Source organism: Symphodus melops, assembly GCF_947650265.1.
Source record: "Symphodus melops genome assembly, chromosome: 12".
In the NCBI taxonomy this organism is placed as follows: domain Eukaryota; kingdom Metazoa; phylum Chordata; class Actinopteri; order Labriformes; family Labridae; genus Symphodus; species Symphodus melops.
In genome coordinates, this window is record NC_136702.1 from 4,526,454 (window position 1) to 4,546,475 (window position 20,022).

At 42.7% G+C, this 20,022-nt stretch overlaps 2 protein-coding genes and 1 long non-coding RNA gene across 13 annotated transcripts in view; 2 read left to right on the forward strand and 1 right to left on the reverse strand.

Moving 5' to 3' along the window:
• Positions 1-347: 347 nt before the first annotated feature.
• Positions 348-3,343, forward strand: rpl8 (ribosomal protein L8). Of its 2 annotated transcripts, none has more exons than XM_079358063.1 (6): positions 348-456; positions 1,028-1,171; positions 1,342-1,483; positions 2,212-2,430; positions 2,517-2,632; positions 3,147-3,343. In XM_079358063.1, exons 2-6 carry the CDS (start codon positions 1,034-1,036, stop codon positions 3,303-3,305), a joined length of 774 nt encoding a protein of 257 aa, XP_079214189.1. In that variant the 5' UTR covers positions 348-456; positions 1,028-1,033; the 3' UTR covers positions 3,306-3,343. The 2 variants fall into 2 exon arrangements, with proteins under 2 accessions (XP_079214189.1, XP_079214190.1); XM_079358064.1 differs by lacking the exon at positions 348-456 and adding an exon at positions 476-743.
• A 1,408-nt stretch (positions 3,344-4,751) lies between these two features.
• LOC306832329 lies at positions 4,752-6,681 on the forward strand. Its single transcript, XR_013780210.1, has 2 exons — positions 4,752-5,231; positions 5,284-6,681. It is a non-coding gene; the product is annotated as an uncharacterized lncRNA (long non-coding RNA).
• The window catches only part of usp9 (ubiquitin specific peptidase 9), a 33,651-nt gene continuing 19,196 nt past the window's right edge, over positions 5,568-20,022 (reverse strand). For 7 of the 10 annotated variants that reach the window (XM_079356919.1, XM_079356914.1, XM_079356923.1 and 4 more), the window contains 24 exons: positions 19,642-19,920; positions 19,400-19,537; positions 19,038-19,175; positions 18,568-18,734; positions 18,344-18,452; positions 18,076-18,222; positions 17,785-17,931; positions 17,457-17,664; positions 17,145-17,365; positions 16,526-16,713; positions 16,263-16,436; positions 16,011-16,152; positions 15,077-15,833; positions 13,145-13,268; positions 12,834-13,059; positions 12,536-12,665; positions 12,242-12,427; positions 11,625-11,845; positions 11,451-11,539; positions 11,192-11,348; positions 10,728-10,940; positions 10,138-10,167; positions 8,318-8,416; positions 5,568-7,756 (listed from right to left, as the gene is read on the reverse strand). In XM_079356919.1, coding sequence (XP_079213045.1) covers positions 7,457-7,756; positions 8,318-8,416; positions 10,138-10,167; positions 10,728-10,940; positions 11,192-11,348; positions 11,451-11,539; positions 11,625-11,845; positions 12,242-12,427; positions 12,536-12,665; positions 12,834-13,059; positions 13,145-13,268; positions 15,077-15,833; positions 16,011-16,152; positions 16,263-16,436; positions 16,526-16,713; positions 17,145-17,365; positions 17,457-17,664; positions 17,785-17,931; positions 18,076-18,222; positions 18,344-18,452; positions 18,568-18,734; positions 19,038-19,175; positions 19,400-19,537; positions 19,642-19,920 — 4,590 coding nt within the window. In that variant the 3' untranslated portion in view covers positions 5,568-7,456. The remainder of the gene's footprint in view (positions 7,757-8,317; positions 8,417-10,137; positions 10,168-10,727; positions 10,941-11,191; positions 11,349-11,450; positions 11,540-11,624; positions 11,846-12,241; positions 12,428-12,535; positions 12,666-12,833; positions 13,060-13,144; positions 13,269-15,076; positions 15,834-16,010; positions 16,153-16,262; positions 16,437-16,525; positions 16,714-17,144; positions 17,366-17,456; positions 17,665-17,784; positions 17,932-18,075; positions 18,223-18,343; positions 18,453-18,567; positions 18,735-19,037; positions 19,176-19,399; positions 19,538-19,641; positions 19,921-20,022) is intronic. The other 3 variants (XM_079356922.1, XM_079356915.1, XM_079356921.1) reach the window with 2 other exon arrangements.

Here is a 20,022-nt window from a genome sequence, read left to right on the forward strand (position 1 = left end):
AGTTATTGTGTATTTACATTATTTTTTGAAGAGGTCAAAATACAAAAAGTTCCTTCCAATATTTAAAAAAAACAAACAAAAAACCCCTGTGGCCCGTGAGCCATTCTAACGCGACAATTTTGGCCCGCAAGAAAAAAAGTTTGGACACCACTGGCCTAAATAATCTCCAGTGAAAACTAAACATGGTTTTAATCATTTCACTAATGTCAAAAAAACTGACTGCAAACAAGAAGTATCAGAACTGATGACAAAATGTAATAACACGACGGAGCAATGCAAAAAAAAAAAAAAGAATGCTAAAATAAGCTTCTTAAGGGCCCATATATTGCGAAAAGAAACGACTCGCGTCTTTAACGTTTATCTGCATCCATTTCCCATGATGCACCTCTGTGATTTCTCCGGAAGAAAACCTCCGTTTTGCCCCTTATACTTCCTCTTTCCGTCATCGGAGTTTAGGTAGGACAGCGACTGTTTGATTCCCTTGCTTAAATCTGCTCTAAATCATTATTTTAGGAAGTCATCCACCTTGAACAAACATTTCTGAACGTGTGTTATATCTTAAAGATTAAGACCTGCTGACTATTTCGGCTGCAGACTTGATGTTTGTTGAGTTTTTTGTAGTTTTGTGAAGCTCTCCGGTGACATGGCGCTGTGTGATGGCTAAAAGGCCGACAGCCGCTACTCACAGAGCCGATATGTGTTAATTGAGAGCTCCGGAAGAAAACTAAAAGATAATTTTGGATGTGTGTTACTCATAAATTATTTTTTTTTTCTGATTATCTTACAACAGGCTACGTTTATAAACACGTACTCGTTTCTGGGGGCTAGCATTGCTAAGCTAATGAGTGTCATGTAATGAAGTATGAACATGAATGAGCTGATAGTTTACTTTCTGTGTATTTTAAAGTGATTTATTTAAGAAATGATGTTGATCATACTTGTGTTAAATCAGAATCTGTATCTGTTAGTCAGGCCTCTCGGTCAGGGGTTTGTAAATAAACCAGGCTGACTCGTGTGTTTCTCTCAGGACACGATGGGTCGTGTGATCAGGGGACAGAGAAAAGGTGCGGGCTCCGTGTTCAAAGCCCACGTCAAGCACAGAAAAGGTGCCGCTAAACTCCGTCACATTGACTTCGCTGAACGCCATGGTTACATCAAGGGAATTGTGAAGGTGAGAGTTCAGCTTGCCTTTTTTTTGATGGCAGGTTGTAGGAGCCATGTGTAACTAATGTCTTGTGTCCTGCCTGTCTGTATACTGCTACTGGATGCCTTTGAATTTCCCTCGGGATCAATAAAGTATCTATCCATCTTATTCTTGACGTCTTCTTTTCCCCCTCTTAGGATATTATCCATGACCCCGGCCGTGGTGCTCCCCTGGCCAAAGTGGCCTTCCGTGACCCTTACCGCTTCAAGAAGAGGACCGAGCTCTTCATCGCAGCTGAAGGCATCCACACCGGACAGTTCATCTACTGCGGCAAGAAAGGTGAGAAGAAGAAGCAGAGAGATAAGTTCATACAAATGTTCTTGCGCTATAATAACACACAGCTTAAGGCTAGATAACAAAATCCTGAATCTACATCACTTGCTGCTTTTGAATAGTCTGATGGATTGCTTCTTGGTACGCAGAACAAAACCCAGAGGATTTAAAAAAAAAAGAGAGATTATAGGTAAATGCCAGTTTGCATCAGAACATGCAGGTGTGCCTCTCTAATCTCAGGAGTTTAAACAATTATTTTTGGTAGTCGTGTTTTGCAACCACCAAACCGAGTTAAGATCTTCTGATGCAGAGATTTAATCAGAAACTTTAAACGTGTCCTCATTCTTTAAATCAAGCTTTTAAAAAGTAGTTTAACTTTTATCTGGACTGATCAGGAATATTTATGTATGTGCTGCATGATGCATTTATGTTGGAATCTCTGACAAATTCATTGAAGTCGAAGCAGAGAGGAGAGAGTTTTTAATTATTTTTAGTGTATCAAGTCCTTGAATCAAATATTTTTAGTTGTGATAATTTGATCTACTTGGACTCACATTGATCATATTTTATAGATTTTTTTTAAAAACATCTTTCAGTTTTTGTCTCAACATTTGGTTAGTGCGTGTAATCTTTCGTCTAAAGGCATCAAAGAACGGAAACATCAGGATGTTAACATAGCAGCAGGTTGTTCTGTCTAATGCAAAGCCCGCCTCTCACCCTGTTTTATGTTACAGCTCAGCTGAACATCGGCAACGTCCTGCCCGTCGGCACCATGCCCGAGGGAACCATCATCTGCTGTGTGGAGGAGAAGCCCGGCGACAGAGGCAAGCTGGCCCGCGCTTCCGGAAACTACGCCACAGTCATCTCCCACAACCCAGAGACCAAGAAATCCAGAGTGAAGCTGCCCTCCGGCTCCAAGAAGGTCATCGCCTCAGCTAACAGAGCTGTTGTTGGTGAGGACTCTGATAGTGTGGCGGCGCCGTTTCCTCAATTCGTGTTTAAAGAGCTCTGTGTCTGACCTGCTCTGTCTGTGTTTCAGGTGTTGTTGCCGGCGGTGGTCGTATTGACAAGCCAATCCTGAAGGCGGGTCGTGCCTACCACAAATACAAGGCCAAGAGAAACTGCTGGCCACGTGTCCGTGGTGTGGCTATGAACGTAAGTGACCAAGAATGCACTGCAGCCTTGATATCTGATGCTGACAAAGGATAATTACCAGCAGATAAAAACCTCAGTTGAGATGGTAGACGTATAAAAAAAACGTAAAGATGTAATCTAGGATGTGCATGTATTGATTCTTCTGAGCCGGGCTGCGCATCAGCCAATGAATGTATTTGGTTTCAGTTCTGGGGATGTTGATCCGATCAAAAGCCTCACACTTACTACAAAGATTGATGGCGCTGCAGACAGAAGTCAAATATAAAGATTGAATTATTGGTTGTAGGATCAGTTTTTTTGTCATGTTGGTGTCGTCACAGTGAAAGGCATCCTGCTGTCTTTAGTACTCATTAGCTATTAAGTGTATTCAGGAGGTTATGACTTCTGTAAATGAAGGTGAAGCAGCAGGTAAATGGGGGGCGGGTGGGGCTGACATTGGATGCTGAGGTCTTCTTTGTTGTGACTGACAGATCCTCTGACTTATTTTTAACATGTTTTATTTCTCTCCTCGCAGCCTGTTGAGCATCCCTTCGGTGGTGGTAACCATCAGCATATTGGCAAACCCTCAACTATCAGGAGGGACGCACCAGCTGGTCGCAAGGTCGGTCTCATCGCTGCCCGTCGTACAGGCAGACTGCGCGGAACAAAGACCGTACAGGAGAAGGAGAACTAAACCTGACTTTGTTGATAATAAAACGTGTTCCGAAAGAATCCTTTCTCTCGCCTTGTTTTTACGCTCGCAAAGTGAGACGATAAGATTTCAAGAAGACAGTTGTAACGTGTTGCTGTAATAAAAGCACTGCTGTCTGGCTGAATTAATCCTCCTGGTTCAGTTTGAGGATCCTGTGTTAGCTAATGGACTACCCTTACCTGCACCCAATACTGGTTTTTAGTTTTTTATTCAGAAAAGGATAATTCCTAACAATTATTTTCAACAGATGGTATTCTTGTACTTTCATACTGTTGGCTCTTTTATGTCACACACAGCTCGTGGTTGATACTTACAGAATTTAGGCATAGTGAATATCTCGGGAACAAGTTTAAGAAATTAGTTCAAAGAGGAAAATCTACTGTCTGGAGTTACCATAGTCAATTTTACAGGACCTTCAAAAAATGTAATCAAGCTGTCATTGGTTAAAAAATATAACGGGTGATATTACGAAATTATCAGTTCACTAAAAATTCTAAACGAACCAGATTAAATGTAAAACTGCAACAAAATGTGTTTCTACTGACACGTGTACTACATCTGTTTGGCTCTTTTATGGAAAACAGACAGATGTTGACTGATGTTGAACTGTTTGATTGTAAGATGAAAACTTCACATTGAATACCAGATAAAGCAAACAAGAATCTCACACTGAGCCACAAAGTTCAGTTTGTAAGACATCAAACCTCCTTTCATTTACCTTGCTGGTAATTTACTTGTACACTAGAGGGAGCTGGTGTGTCAGGACACTGAGGAAGTAAAGGCTTGCTGGTATATTACTTAGATGTATACATCTATGATATATAGCGCAGTATGACGTTTCTTACAGTGGGTTAGGGGCATATTTTGAAAGGTTATTTAGCCTGAGAAACCCTAAATATAAATTTATTTGAACACATCACAGGAGTTAACCCTTTGTTGGATGGTAGTGATGTTTGAGAATACATTTTTTCATTTAAAGAGAAAAGGTGCATTTTAGAAAGTCAGGTGAGAGTTTTTCAGGAGCATCTTTGTGATCTGGTACTTTTTATCTTTAGTGGTGCAGTTCAAAGGAAGCAGTGTTTTTCACAAGCACAGCTTAAAAAATGACAACATACTGTATACATGAGCTGTCTTGACACCTGACACTTGGGTATTAAAGCGGTCAAGGGCAGGTATGTATAATTTCTTGATTCCTCAAGAACCTGGTGCATTTCATTTTAACATCAATCTAATTGTGCAATCGTGCATCAAAGTGACGTGTAAATACAGCCGCTCTTTTTAATGTCAGTTTACTGATTTACTTCCCAATGCCTTCAAGGAACCTTTATTTTTTTTAAATACCTTCACCCCCTCGAATTCTTTCCTCCTGTTCTAAAAGTGGACTCTGTGCTCAGACTTTGGTATTGCATAACATAAGCATACAAACATGAATGTACACAGAATGAGTATAGTTTTAGAATATAATCCATTAAATGGGAGTAGGGCCCCTTTCAAGATAAGTGACCTCTTAAAAGCGACACAATGTCCCCAAAGAGTTCGTTCACAATCCTTTGAGGCAGAATCAACAAACCACACTCATCAGTACTTGCCACAAAACAATCCAGCATTTTAATGCATTTGATGCATAAACCAGCAAATGTTTTTTCTTAAAGGTCACATATTGTGCAAAAGACACTTCACCATGTTTTCTAACACTCACATCTGCCCCTAGTCTGTTGACAAACCCCCCCCAATTATAAGAAAAGTGGATCTTCTGCCTGCTCCACTTTTCAAAAAAACATGAGCACAGACAGACCGTGTGGAGATTTTCCCTTCATGACATCACAAAGGGCAGTAGCCCCTCCCCTATGTGGGTGACACTCCAAACAGCTAGGCGTTAGTTCTGCCCCCTGAGTCTGCCTTCTCAATGTAAACAACTGGGTAAAGTCCAAAGAAGCCCGAGCCACCCAAGCCCTTCAAGAGAGGGGGCGTGGTCAGAAAACTCATTTAGATTTAAAGCTACAGACACAGAAACAGGCTGTTCTGAGCAGGACTGACAGAGGAGTTTAAAAGCATGGTCAAACAGGATCAGAGTGGATTTAGAACAAACGTTTTAGGAGCGTTGGGACTCATTGAAACATGTTGAAAAGGAGGAGAATATGTGATCTTTAAGAACAGATACATTTCAGCTAATTGTCGTGTACACTTTTGAAAGTCTCAACAGAAGTTTATTGGTTTTGGCTACGAGTAAAAATGAGACACAGGCAAGATTCCATGTTCTTTATTTGCTAAGGGCGCAATGCTTTTTTTGTTATATTTCTGTGCACAAAAAACCTCACAAAGTGAAAGTCCACATCGCGACTGTAGCTCCAGAATTCAACGTCACACCATGGCCAAAACAAAAGTCGGCAAAAAACAGGGCGCAGAACTCTGTACAGTCAATATTCTTCTTTAAAAATAACACAAGGACAAAAATGTTCCTCTTAAATCAAATTCTATTTTTTAGTGAAATACAACAAAATAAATTCTATAAAATAAGAGCAAAATATTTAAATATAATACGATGGGCAGAATATTTTCATTTGCAGGAGTATTTGGTATGTTTTAGACAAAAAGAAAAAAAAAAAAAAAATCAAAAGAAAAAAAAAATACATGCATTCAAGTTACCAATTAAATACAGTATTTACTGATGTTTACCTTTTACTCCTACAGAATTACAAGTTAGCTCAAGTTGCAACGTGACTAACCAGCCGATATTCTTACGGTACAACCCCACTGTGGATCCAGTTCCCCACGGAGCACGAGGCTGCCGCACGGGATCTTTATCCCGAACAGCAGCCAGGCGCCAAAACCCGGCCAGCTCCGTGACAGAAAGGAAACCGATTGGGCAACAAGTCTGTCTACAACTAGGCTCTATTGAAGAGACAGAAGCAAACCACACAGTCTATTTTACACCAGAAAGCCCAGTGCAGCAATTCTGTTGCATATGTGTTTCATTTTCAGGTTTCCTACAGATGAAAGCTAAGCCGTCTATCCCACCAAAAAACTGACTGCCGAATGTAAAGTTGGAGGATTATAATGTGCAATTGAGAAGCCACTTATTCATACATTGGTTCAAAATATCGCCCTCATTGTAGACAGGGTAGATGAGTAGAAAAAGGAACAAAACAAAAATAAACCTCAGGGTCACAACACCCCTCTGGAGATGTGGATTAAGAACAGCTTTTAGGTTGTTATGATCACAAGTCTTCCCTTGGGCTACACTATTCTGGTGAGAAGCCATGCTAAATGTTACAGCATATTAACTAGAGCTTCGAAAAGGATTGAATGTAATAACCAGAACAAAAAAAAAAAAAAAAGAAAATAAAAGAAAAAGAAAGGCAATGAGTTTCAGAACAATGTTGCATCACTGCTTTTTCACATCAACCAAACACCGTAAAAGTCCACCCAACCATTCCACGTCTCACACTAAAACCAACCACAGCTCGTGAGTTGATTTGGCATCGGTCGTAAGGTTGCCAAGGAGCTTAAGAATAATAATATAATTATGATAATAACAATGCGTCCTTCTACAGTTGAATGACCAGTAACCGTCCAATGGTAGAACAAACTTTACTGCTGAGCATGGGTGATAAAACAAAGAGGAGTTGTTGTCTTCTTACAGTTTTTTTGGGTTGGGTTTTTTTTTTCTCGTATTTATAATATCCATTTTTGTTTTTCATAATATCTGCAACATCTCCCAACAGCAAACCACGCAGAGTTATGCTACTGGGGGATCTGAACAGTCAAAAACATTAACATACTATGTACACCTTTTCGTCATGTAGACAAGCGCGTCAGCATCGTCGGCTCTGGGTAAATTTGTTTTTTATTTAGTAGAACTCTCGTCCACTCCCTCACCTCTGCAGCCGCCAGAAGGCCCCTGCCATGATGGTCAGGAAGCCCCAGGCCAGGGAAGAGCAACCCCCATGCAGGCTGCAGGAGAGAAGTGGGCCTGGAGATGAGGAGAGAGGAGGCCTGGCTCTGCCCTGCCCTGGGGCCAGAGAGAGAGAGAAAGAGGAGCCCGATGAGGAGCTCTGTTGACCAAAGGATGAGAGGAAGGAGAGTGGGACGATGGAGGCTCGAGGCACAGCAGAGGAGGGGTGACGGGACTGTTACTCCTTGGGTGGTGCAGGCGCTGGGGTAGAGGTTGTGGGGGCTGGGGCTGGAGCCGGTGCCGGGGCTGGGGCCGGTGCCGGGGCAGGGGCGGGGGTCGGGGCGGGGGCCGGGGAAACCTCCTCGGTGCTCTCCCAGTTCTCTTGTGCTCGCGGGCCTGGGCTAGGACTGGGACCAGGGGCTGGGGCCGGGGTCTGTGTTGGACCTGGAGTTGGGGCAGAGGCAGGACCAGGACGCTGGGGGTTGTTCATGTGCTGAGCAGCAGGCCCGGTGTACGGCTGCCCGTGGGGGTGGTTGTTCTGTGAAGGAGAGGAAAGTGGACAGAAATCAACAGAGATTTAACTCTAAAAAACAAAACATTTGTATCATTCTAATTAAATTAATCACAACGCAGGACCTTAAATTATTAACACGGCTTCGGTTTCCTAAATGTGTTTCAGTGATTTTATAGAGAACACTTATGTAGCTGCTGCCATCTGGAGGTCCTTAAATGTAATTAAACAATACAGTAAGGCTACAACTTGCCCTTTATTTCGCTAAACCATATTGAGATTGGATGAGTTGGCTTCTTTATTATTGGATACATTCATTCAACCCCCCCAGATGCATTCAAAGTGAAATAAATGTATAACAGAAGAAGTCTAAACGTTGCCATTTATAACAAACTGACATTACATGTTATTTTGTATGCATTATGGCACAACATGTCAAGAAGGATGCAGAGGTAAAAAGAAATGGTTTCATCCATCTACTCTGCTCTTTGATGATAAAAAGGTAAGAATGAAAATCGGAAATGTAACCAAAGCACGCTTCCAGCAAAAGAAGATGTGTCCTGACAGACCAGGTCCCTGATACTCTACCTGCTGAAACTGTGTAGTTCCAGGAGAATGAGGGTACAGAGACGTGTCCTCAGGTGGGGACGAGTCTTGATCATCAGGTGCTTCCTGTTCATCGGGCTCCTAGCAGACAAGAGAAAATGTTACGACAATTAATTTCAACCTTCAGAGTTGAAAAATATGTATTCATACATGTAAGAGCAGAAATGTCTTTAGCTTTCTAACATAACAAGTGTGTAAAATGTTATTCACTTCAGTGGAAATGTGTGAGTGGGTTGTTTGGGAAAATCCAACTGTGTCGTGTTATCAAGTAAATGAGGCTCGAGTCTGGTTTGATTTAGTGAGTGGGTGGACTCTAAATATGAGCGCTTCCTCTCAGGGATTCCTTCCAAAGCTTCCTAAAGAATAAGGATGTTTATGTTTTTCTTTATTCTCATTGAAGACATTTAGCAAAGTGTCAAATACCTGCAGCCTCATCATTAAACTGTGCACTTTATCTATGTGACCATGTCAGTGATATTTCTGTGTGTGTGTGTGTGAGTGTGTATGTGTGAGTGTAGGTGTGTGTAAGTGGGTGTGCGTGTGTGTGTGTGTGTGTCAAAGAGCATAAAAAAAACCCAACATGATGTAAATATGTTAAAAAAACAACTGAACCTGTCAGGGCTGATTAATTCTGGTTTGTTTTAGGTAAAGCTAACGTGCTAATCGTCCTTTTAGTTTGACTCCATGTTCTTTTTGCTTGTTTCCTGAAGGAGCCGTCGTTAAGGCTTACAGTTTATCAAGCACATCATGTTAACAGGCGAGTATCGATATACAGACGTTAAATAAATGTGCTATTAAAGCTGATAGAGCTGAGCACACAGGCTGACCTACATCTTACACTCAAACACGTGATAAGATTACACCTGACATACAGCTGATGGATTCACCATGTTCAGTACATTTGTGTTTACTGTTATATTTAAGTTCTTTTGATTGACGGAAAAATTAATTATAAGTCCTTCTCAAAACTAAAGAAGTTTATCTGATCATCATCATGAGAGATCAGTGTTAAGTGATCGTGACTTTCCATTATCACCCTCCCCTGAGTGAATTTCCCTCGGGATCAATAAAGTATCTCTCTGTTCCTTCATATTATTTCTCTTTAATAAGTCTTTTTCACTGTTATTTCACATCCATGATTTCCCTCTGTCACTCTAGGTCTCATAAATCTGATGCATTCTTTAAATGATTTTTTTTTTACATATCTCATTTTGACTTCTTTATTTGAACATGTTTATAATGTTTTTTTAATCATCTATATATAAATGATATTTTATCTCACATGTAGTTATAATTTCTATGACGACTTCTCATGATTTCGATTTTAGTAAAGACTCACAAAGCTGAAATGCGCTCTCATTACTTGACTATTAATAATCATCTAATAATGTTCAGAAGCATATCGATGACTTATGATGAAATTAAACGTTTTGATTCTGACTTTGACTTCTCATGGAACACATATGATATGACCATGGAGGGTTTTTTATATTAATAAGGCTTAGTTTCCCTCTCTTTTCTTTTTTGATAGAAATGGACTTCTAAAGAAAACAGAAAAAAAGAAAGAAAGAAAAAAAAGAAATGAAACAAGAAAAGTTGAAGAATTGAGCGTGTTCCTAGCTTCAGCCACTGATGACTATCCAAGCTACAGGAAACTCAAAAGGCTTGTTGTAGGTTTGGAAAGGTGTTTTCATTGTGTGGCGAGGCACATTCATTGGCCTTCTTTGTTTCCCCCTGCTGATGTGTTCATTAAAATTTTGTTTCATTTTCTTCCTTTATGTTGTGGTGCCTGGAATACTGACCTTCCCTGGGCTTCCCTGAGTACACTTGAGCTGTGTATGGAATATTACAGGAGAAGTGTGTCATTGGACTGGATTTTTCAACATAAAAATACAAGTTACTGAAATATGAGATATATTTGTATGCATTGTGAACTGTAGCCATGAATCAATACAAAAACAGATTTAGCAAAGTAAACAAGTCACAGCTGAAGCTTAGGGAGGACATCTACATTTCATGGCCTGATGGAAATTAAAGGAACCAATTCTTTCATGACTTTTTTTTTTTTAAAGAAATTTGACTTTAAAATCAACTCCAGAAAAAGATACAGCTACAAAACCGAATCATATTTCTAATGAGGAAAAGAAAAGACTGAAGTCGTTATTAAAAAATGTCACCCAGTTAAAAGGTGTTGTGGTTCCAAATCAGAACAATTTAACAAAGCCAAAATGGAACCTCTAAACATATAGACTACACAGTGTCCTGTAGCTTTAGATACTTATACAGTTTGGCTCCCTGAGTACAATCCCTAACGCTGTAAAATACGTTTAATGTGATAACAGCCAAATGTGTGTCAGTGTGTGTGACAAAGGTAATATGTCATCATCATTACCTCCTCGGGACAAAGCTCGCAGGCTTTGGCCAGTGTCATACGTGCACTGTGTGAACGTTCCAGGAAGTAGCCGTTGGAGGTCTCGTTGCTCTGAACGGGAGGGGACCAGTTGTTGTAGGTGTACTGGGGGTTCCCTGTGTATGGCCTCCTCTCCAGCTCGTCCCCTAACCACTCCACTGCCCACGTCCACTTTCGTTTCAGGTCACCATTACTCTGCAAGCACAAGAAGAGAACGTGCTCATGAGCATTTGACTCCTGCTGCGAGCACAAGTCCTAGAACTTTGGCATGTTAACAATTTAGCACTTCTGCTGCCTAGTTTCTAGTTAGATGTCTGAAAGAAGATCTGCTTTATAAAAGACTAGAATCATTTTCACAAGAGGTTCTTTTATAATTATACATTTAAAAATTTTTTGACTGAAGTGGCAGCTATCAAGACGACATGATGCGTCACTAATAATTGTACCTGAAGGATCTGGTAAGCCACAGAGCAGTTGCTAAAGAGGGCCACCATGCACTTGATGCACTGGTAGGCTCGTTTCTGGTAGTGGTTCTTGGAGCGCTGGATGGTGTCAAAAAGACCATCTCTGTCATCAGGAATGCCCTTCAGCACATTGTGGATTCTACACACACAAAAACAGAAGACGCAGAAATAGAAACTCTCATCACGTCCATTACAAACTGATGCAGCACAAATTATTTACACACTGAGCAAACAGTCTGACCTGTGTGTCTGCCAGGAGTCCTCTATGAGCAGAATCTGTAGCAGCAAGTCCAGGTAAGGCCTCAGCTCATAGGTGTAGGAGTACGCCACCTGAGGACAAAACACACAGGATATTTGAACACAGGCTCTAGTGAGTGCAAGCACATGTCTGTCTGCTGAAGAATGAGACAGTTACCTGCCAGAGCAGTTCACTGAGCACAGTGGAGGAGAACTGAGGGTTCTCCCAGCAGCTAAAGCGGAGCAGCTTTACTGTCTCCTCAGAGTTGCTGCAGTCCTCGATGATCTTCTTCACGTAGCTGGTCCTCACAAACAGGATCTCTGCCACCAGCTGCTGCACGGGCATCACCGGGGCGGTCAGGTTGGTGTCGCCGTACGGGTTCGGAAGAGGAGGGTTACCTGGAGGAGGGTAGAGAGGATAAGGGTAATTCGGACCTGAAATACATTTGGTTATTAGAGGAGATATTTAAACTGTACAGTTTTCTTCCATCATCTCTGAAAGCCCTCAGCTCCAAGCTCCGCCTACACAAGGCTGATGCTCAGAGTGGCTGGTTTGTCAGTCACTTGATCCTGAGCAAGGATGAATATCCTCATTGGGCTTGAATACAATACATTCTCTGTTCTAGATGCATCTTTGGCTGGCCTGTTTTGGCAGCTCTAAGTACGTCCTGATATCAAACTTTATTTGGCGGTTAAGTAGTTTAGTGTATGTCACAATTTATTCAAGCAGAGGTTGCAGTGACTCAATGTCTCCAAGTGACAAATATCAAGCTGAGCTTAAGAAAAGGATCTCACCATTGATGGAGGACTGCATGCGTGTTGAGACATCGCAGCAACGGACCAGCTGGGAAACCACAGTGTAGAGCTTGCCCAGCTCAGCGTACTGGTACTTTATTGGAGGGCCGGGACCCTCGTCCAGAGCGACCAACATGAAGGTGGCCGGGACGTTCAGCTTCAACAGCTGAGTCTTTTCTGCGAGACCTGTGTGTCCGGAGCAGAGAGAGGGACGAGGGAAAGAAATCGGTTCCTTTATCCAGTTTCCAGAAACAGATGTTCTCGACACGAGTCTGATTGCTGTGTGCTCCTTACCCAGGTTGGCATACATAACAAAGAGGTTGAAGTACTGCTGCAGGTGACGGCCGTGTTCAGAAACCTCTCTTCTGAGCAGGTTGAGTACGGCTCTCAACAGGTGGTCGCTGAGACTGAGGTTATCACAGCCCTGATATACAAATAAAGAAAACGCATCATTAGAAAATAAACAGGGTCTGGAATCTTCTCCGATTTTTTGAAACATTATTTAACCAACATGTGCCACAGTTAATTACTAAATAGAAGCCTTTTTTTTTTTTTTTTTTTTAACAGAGTCCAGTCATCGTCTGGCACCAACCTGAGCCGAGGGTCCAGGTGAGGCCGTGGGGGAGGGGCAGGGGCCGTCTTGTAGGGAGAAGTGTGCGATGAAGACAATAAGCTTGGCAAACGCACCACGGACCTCGGCGCTCGGGCACTCGAGCAGGTACTCCGAGAAGCGGTTAGGGTAAGCGAATAGAACGTTGTGTGCAAACCAATAGCGTACATTCTTACTGTGTCTCAGCAGGATGCAGAGGGCGTCATACCTGGAGGGAAGGACACAGTGAATTTCAATAAAGGATAAAAAAAAAAAAACAGAAATCCACATTAACAGAGGTAGATTGAGCTTACCAGTCACTGGCAGGACCCCGTACTACTTTCTTGGTGTGAAAACCTGTGCTAAAGAGGAACTTAGCAGCCAGCTGAGCGCTTATCATAGCAATCTCCTCTGCCTCTGGCAGAAGATGGTCTTGTCCTGTTGACAAAGGAGCAACAATATATAAAACAGTGACAATCTTATGCTTGTTTTCTTACTTTTTGCTGTCTATGAAGCTGTACCCAGAGGTCCAACGATGAACCCATTGTTGGATGAAATGAATTAATTTCTTTAAAAGTCTGCAAGACGAGGAGCAGTGACTTGATCAAATATTTATGGAAAAGATCATTAGTATCTCCAGACAAGATGGTCACTCAACTGGACGTTAACTTTGCACGTCACATTCTGGTGAAAGAGAACTGCTAGAGTAATACAATAAAACTGTGACTGGTGAATACATCTCGTAATATTGGTGCATATCTGTGACAAAGAAGCCAAGGGAAAGTAGTTGGGCTCAGAATGTGACACAGCTGAAAAAAAAAAAGCAACAAATGAAGTCCAGTAAACTTAAAGGAAAGCCAGTCAGTGTTTTGGGCCAGTGGGTGGATTGTCTACTAATCTTTGCTTCTGCTGAAAAGGGATTAAGTTAAACTGACCAACTCCAATAAACCATCCACACACTACATATTGTTAAAATCTGAATCATTCTATCCCTGATGCTGATGAGGAGGACGCAGTGTCCTTGGGTGTCTCAAGATTCGATTTGATTTCGATTCATGGGGTTGTGATTCCAATCAGAATAAATGTTTAGATTCAAAAAGATTCTGGATTTATTCCCCAGTCATCATTCTTGCTGCTCCATTTGGCATTCCACTGAAAGAGCTAAAAACTAAAGAGCTAGCCTTAGCACTTAGTAGGGGGTGATTGATTATCCCCCCCCCCCAAAAAAAAATCAATTTCTGAAAGTTATGAATCCATTTAAATCTCAGCAGATAAGAATCTCAATTTTTACATAAATTGATTTTTTCCCCCCAGCCTATAAACATTTAATTTTTCCTGTGGATCATTACAGGGCTCTGGCTCCATTAAAAATGTATTACAGAGGCAGAGCATTTCTCGGCAGCCCATGCTAAACGCTACTAACCACCATTTCTTTCCACCGAGATGCTGTGAGTTACCATCACCATGAATGTTATTGCTAAGATAGGCAAGGCAGAGATTTTGTGATAAAGTTGTGAAGGCAGCCGCATTATCTTTAAAGAGACAAGCTTGGAAATCCAGAGCAGACACACAGTCATGACTTCACAGAGGCCCTGCAGATACACTGGATATGGAGAATGATAGCTGAAGGGATGACATCATACTGTGCAGAATAAACTCAATCACATGCTTCATTTATGCTTCTGTAACAACTGTGCAAATGTGAGGAGTGAGATGAAGAATCATTGACTGATAAAAATGTATGCTCTTGTATAACCAAGATGGACAATAACACTTCATCTTCTTGGTCTGTCTGATAACATATCTTTTACTGAATACGAATGATCATTCACATCCCAGTTGGCTTTGAAAAGAGTCCATGTAGGGAGCTTACCAGCAAAAAGACAAGTTTTTAAGATGTATCTGTATACACGGCCCCGTCTTGGCGTTGGGCTAATAAGCGTACAGGTTTCATTTTGATCCATGTAGGTGTTTCTTTCAACCTTCATTCAGGTTAATCAATAAAGTATCTGTGATATTTGAAGACTTCCGTTTCTGAAGATAAACTGGGGAAGTCGTTCTCACCTCTCAATTTCATGGTCAGGAAATAAGTCTCTATAAGACTTCAATCAAAAGGGAGTCTGAGATTTACCTGGTTTCCCAATGTTTAAACGGAGGTCAAGTGACTTGACTTAAATGATATGACATACAAATACCCACAGGTTATGTTTCACATCCAACAGCACACAAACATCAATGTTTCCTACCTGGAGGAGGGTTTAAATAGACACTGTTACAGGTCAGAAGTTTCTTAATGAACTGGAAATATTCCAGGCTGTATTGCATTCTGTTGTGCATGAATTGGACGTTCTGCTTGCGGACGCTGCACTCGATGACACCAGGCATCTTGACCTGATGTGGCTTAGTGGAGGAGATGGTCAGCTCGGAGATGTATTTGACAAGCTCGCTGTCCTTGTCCAGTGAGTCCATACGCTCGTAGAAAAGGATGTAGGCGTTCCACCAACGCTTCTGCCTCCTGTACGACATCCTTTTCATCATGTGATCGAACACCTCGCCCATGTATTCCCCTCCGAAGCACTGGTTCTTCATCTCCTCCTCGTCGTCCATCTTGCACTCCGTCACGTCTCCGTCATCGAATTTATACCAGCGATTCTTCTCGCCGTCACCACCGTTCCTCTGGATTATGTAGGAATAGTAATGTCCGCCGCTGGCCTGACCTGAGTGGACCAGCACTCCCACCAGACGATATTTAGAGCTTCCCGGAGGCGTGGGTTCAGACGGCTCGTTCTGTTGGATCACCTGGTTTTCTGGGTTCACGTCATCGCCCTCCAGCTTTGCCACACCAGCTACCGTGTAAGGCTCCATGTCAAGCTCCCGAGGAAACTCGAAGTAGTCGTTAAACTTGATGGCACACTCCCTCTCCCAGTCGTAGTCAAAGCGCTTCAGCTGGATGGCGAGGACAGGAGGCAGCTTCTTTATCAGCAGGCGCTTCACCGTGTCCACCTGACAAAGACAGAAAACATTACAAATCATCTCTGCGGCTATTTAAATACATTACAAAGAACCAAATAGGTAAAGGATATCTAAGTAGACCATTAGACGGCCATAAAACATCCAAAGTGCCTCGTCTTCTATTGCATCTAAGCACATTCTTTTACAGGCTGGTTTACCCGTTCTCACCTTTTTATTACACTTTTCACAGTGATAGGCATTGGCTCCCTCCAGCAGATCTCCTTTTACGTACTGCTCCATGGAGTCCAACAGATTCTGGTGGTTTCTGATGTCCACATTGAGTGTTGTGAACGACTCTTCACACTCATACCTGAGAACACAACATATTATTGGGTAAAAATAGCCCCAAGCATGCACAGCTTAATGTAAGGTATTTTAATATTTCCAGTAGTTGTGCACGGGAGAAAAGGTTGCGCTCACCTGTGGGGGCAGCCTTGACAGATCTTCTGATCAGCAAAGGACCCTCCCAGCACCTTGCTGAGCATGGCGGGGTGACCCAGGGCTTTAAGGGCCTCGTCCAGGCTGTCCACCAACGAGTTGAAAAACTCCAGAGCATCATGCTGCTCTCTCAAGTTCACTGGCTCACCCCATAACCTAAATAAGGATGGGCGAGAGAGAGTATTACACGTCAGCTTCTACTCAACAGTCACAACATAACTCCAGTCACAATGACTTTGAAATACCTGAACTGTTTCCAGAATCCTCTCGGGACGTAGTACTGCAGCCTGGAAGCAGCCAGATGACCAAAAATGACCTGTAGGTGCCGGAGTACTCCAATGTTGTACTCTTTCCTGTCCTCTGACTTACTCGAGGGTTTATCGTCAAACTGATGGTGGTAGCTGAACACCTCATCCCGAGGGTCCACATTACTCTGTAGAAACAAAACATACGAATGACACCGTCATATAGACAAGCCAGACATACACATACTGGTAAACCTTTTACTTAATTCACTCCTTTTACTGTATCTACATATTAAAAGAGAAGCTCTCTGTTGATGCTGATAGTTTGTGATTTTGAGCGACCCGATGGACAAAACTCTTCTCTTTACTTACATGTGTACAGGACAAAATCAGCAGTGCTTTCTTTTTTTTTTTTTTTTTTTTTAATCCTGCTTTCGTGACATCAAATCACTAATTGAGAATCATTGCTGTGGAAAATTTCAAATGAAGGCTGATCAAACATTGTGCTCTTAATCCCTTTAAACCTTCAGCTCAGTTAAGCCCACTTAACAGACCCGGTATGCTGACAAAGGATCGACATTCAAAATAAGCTTTATTGCATCACAAACTTTGACCGTACCTCGTTCTCCTGCTTCTCATCCCCTGACATGTCATCATCCACGTCGGTTCCTGTGCCCTCAATGGCGAGGATGCCATTGCGGATCGGAGGGATCATGTAGAGCTGCTGAATGACTGAGTTCATATAACAGGTGGCCCCGGCGTTCTTCAGACCCACAAAGCCTTTATTTGGCCGCGGCCCGACAGGAGGCAGGTACTCCCACTCGGTCAGTGTCTCACAACCTGAAGAGAGAAGAGTGGCCGCATGCATGATGTAATTTACGAATCAACAGTGAAATACTTCAGTGAAAAGGCCACAACGGTATTTCCATACCCAAATAGTACATGTCAGTCAGGGTGTCAACTATTTGCTTGAGGTTGCGTACACAACCCACAGCCAGAGCAACCAGCAGCTCAAAGCCAGCGTTGATGGAAGCAGGAGTGCTGCACACTGGGATGGCCTGCTCTGTGGGGAACTCCCCACTCTTCATGTACTGCAGGTACACATTAGAGGCAGGGAAGATGAAGTCATCAATCAGCTCCTGAAAGAGGGAATAGATGGAGAATACATCTCTTAGAAAGGCTGACAAAGAGAATTGATATTCCATTGTACAACTGTCTATTCTTTATTTATTTTTGAAGGTTTGTTGCGTTGATTCTACCTTGATGAGGTTTGCTCCTCCCTTCTCGCAGCCGATGTAATACTTCTTCTCTGGTGTTTGGAAGGCGAGAAGCTCTTTGGTGACACCAAGGTGGCCCTCCAGGATGGTCTCCTCCACGCCAGTCTCCCCTGTCCTCTTCACCTCATCCTAGTAAATGCAAACATAACATGAACACAGTCCCAAAATTCAACTGTTAGGGCAAAGAAATGGAAAACTCAAATTGTTTTTTATTAGATGTACTAAACCATATAACTAATTAAGGTTACAAAAAAGAGGTCATGAGTAATTTACCCTTATCCGTTTCAGCCAGTCGATCTCATTGTTGAGCAGCACCTCAGCATTTGGCAGGTTGATGTTGCTGTTATAGGCATAGTTCAGAAGGTGTCGGAGTAAAGTGAAGTAGTCTCCAGCATGTTTGGCTCGCTCCTTGGCTGTACTCTGGACATTAGAGGACACAGTTTAAAACAAGGGAGCAGCCAGATAGGACCATTGTGATGTTTTACAAGGGGGAGAGGCTCTTACTGAAGTGAAAAGGAACACAAAGAAAATAGCAACTCACCCCCAGCACGGTGAAGAGAAGGGTGATGAAGAAGAGGAGGGGTCTGTGGCCCATACAGCACCGCGTCGCCATCAGGAAAAACTGCTCTTGGGCCATTTGACGCACTGATCTGTTTTCAACAAAGCACAACACTAGCATCAAGATATATATGGAGTACAACAAAAGTCTCGAGACAATGAAACTGCCATCATTAACGCTTAAGAGACACATCCGGGCGTACTCACTTGCTGTGGCAGTGTAGCAGCAGGTCTATGATGAAGGTCTGCCAGGCTTTCTCCTTGCTGAGCGTGTCCAGAGCCGTGGGCATGAGGGCGAAACACAGCGTCATCACCTCCAGGGCCTCGCAACACACCTGCTCATCTTCCCCATCTGGCTCTTTAGCTGCATTTGTCTTAAGATAAAAAGAGAGTAGAAATATATGATGCTATAATATCTGCTGCAAATTATTTTGTGGTTAATCCCTTGAAAGTCCCCTGAGCACATCAGAAGCTCTCTGTCCACTTGTTGAGACTTAAGAACCTTTCGGGGACTAAGCTGTCTTGTCTCTCTGGTTTACAACAGTCTGCATTTATCATTAAAGCGTGTGCTGCACAAGTGTCACACAATGTGCTTCCATGTACCGTTCAATTTACAATACTGATGTTTTCAAAAATTAAGCCCTCAACAGAAACAGCAACATTCAAAGGCGTCTTACCTTCTCATATATTTTGCTGATTTCTTCATTTGAACTGAAGACGAGCTGCACGGTACCGCAGCCTGATGCCCACACTATTTTTTGCACTGCTCGGATCACACATATGTCTGGGATGTACTTGGATGCCTGGAAGAAATTCTGGTGAAAAAAACATTCCCATAAAATCCATGATCATAAATATAACCGCTCAATCAAGTCGTGTTTTTATTTACCCATCTAGCATCTGGTTGAACGGACATTTAACATCATTTTATTTTATTTATGCATGAAATATGCAACTCTTACGACCAGTTTATCCTATCAGTCATCTAAGAACCTGTAATAAAAACTATACAAACACCTAAAAAGTAAATTTTTCTTACATTTTCTGTTACTTCATCAGAAATCTGCTGCGCCAGGCGGATGGCTACGTTGCGCAGCATGCACTCTGAGGCCGGGTTTGGGATGTTTTGCAGGGCACTCTGGAGGACCAGGGCCTGGTCATGAGTGGCCTGATTAATCTGTACACAAGCAGAAGAAGTGATGTGTCAGAGATATGGCAGTCAGCCGTGGACGAACCAGTCATGCAGGTATGTCTCTGTGTGAGCTGCAGGTGTGGCCTAACCGGAGAGACAGGAATGTTCCCCTCAGCGTTGGGCTGGCAGGCTTCAGCCACAGCTTTCACATGCCCAAAGCCTACAGCAGTGAGGAGGAGCTTAGCGATCTTCAGAGCATTGAGGTAAGCCCCGCGCCTTGTCTCCATGTCGGCCGAGGGGAGGAAGTTGTTCCTGGTGAGCATGCTCAACACCAGCGGCAGCCCGCCGCTCTTTAAAAAGTTGTATTGGAAGTCACTGGCGTCCTCGCCCAGGGTGGCACTGGCTGGCATCAGTAGAGCATAAACAACCTGGAACATGGGCAGGAATAGAGTGAAATTCCCTTTGGAACAACAGACATGGTACATAAACTATGGGTCTTGAATTTTTTGTATTTTTGCAGAGTAAGAGCA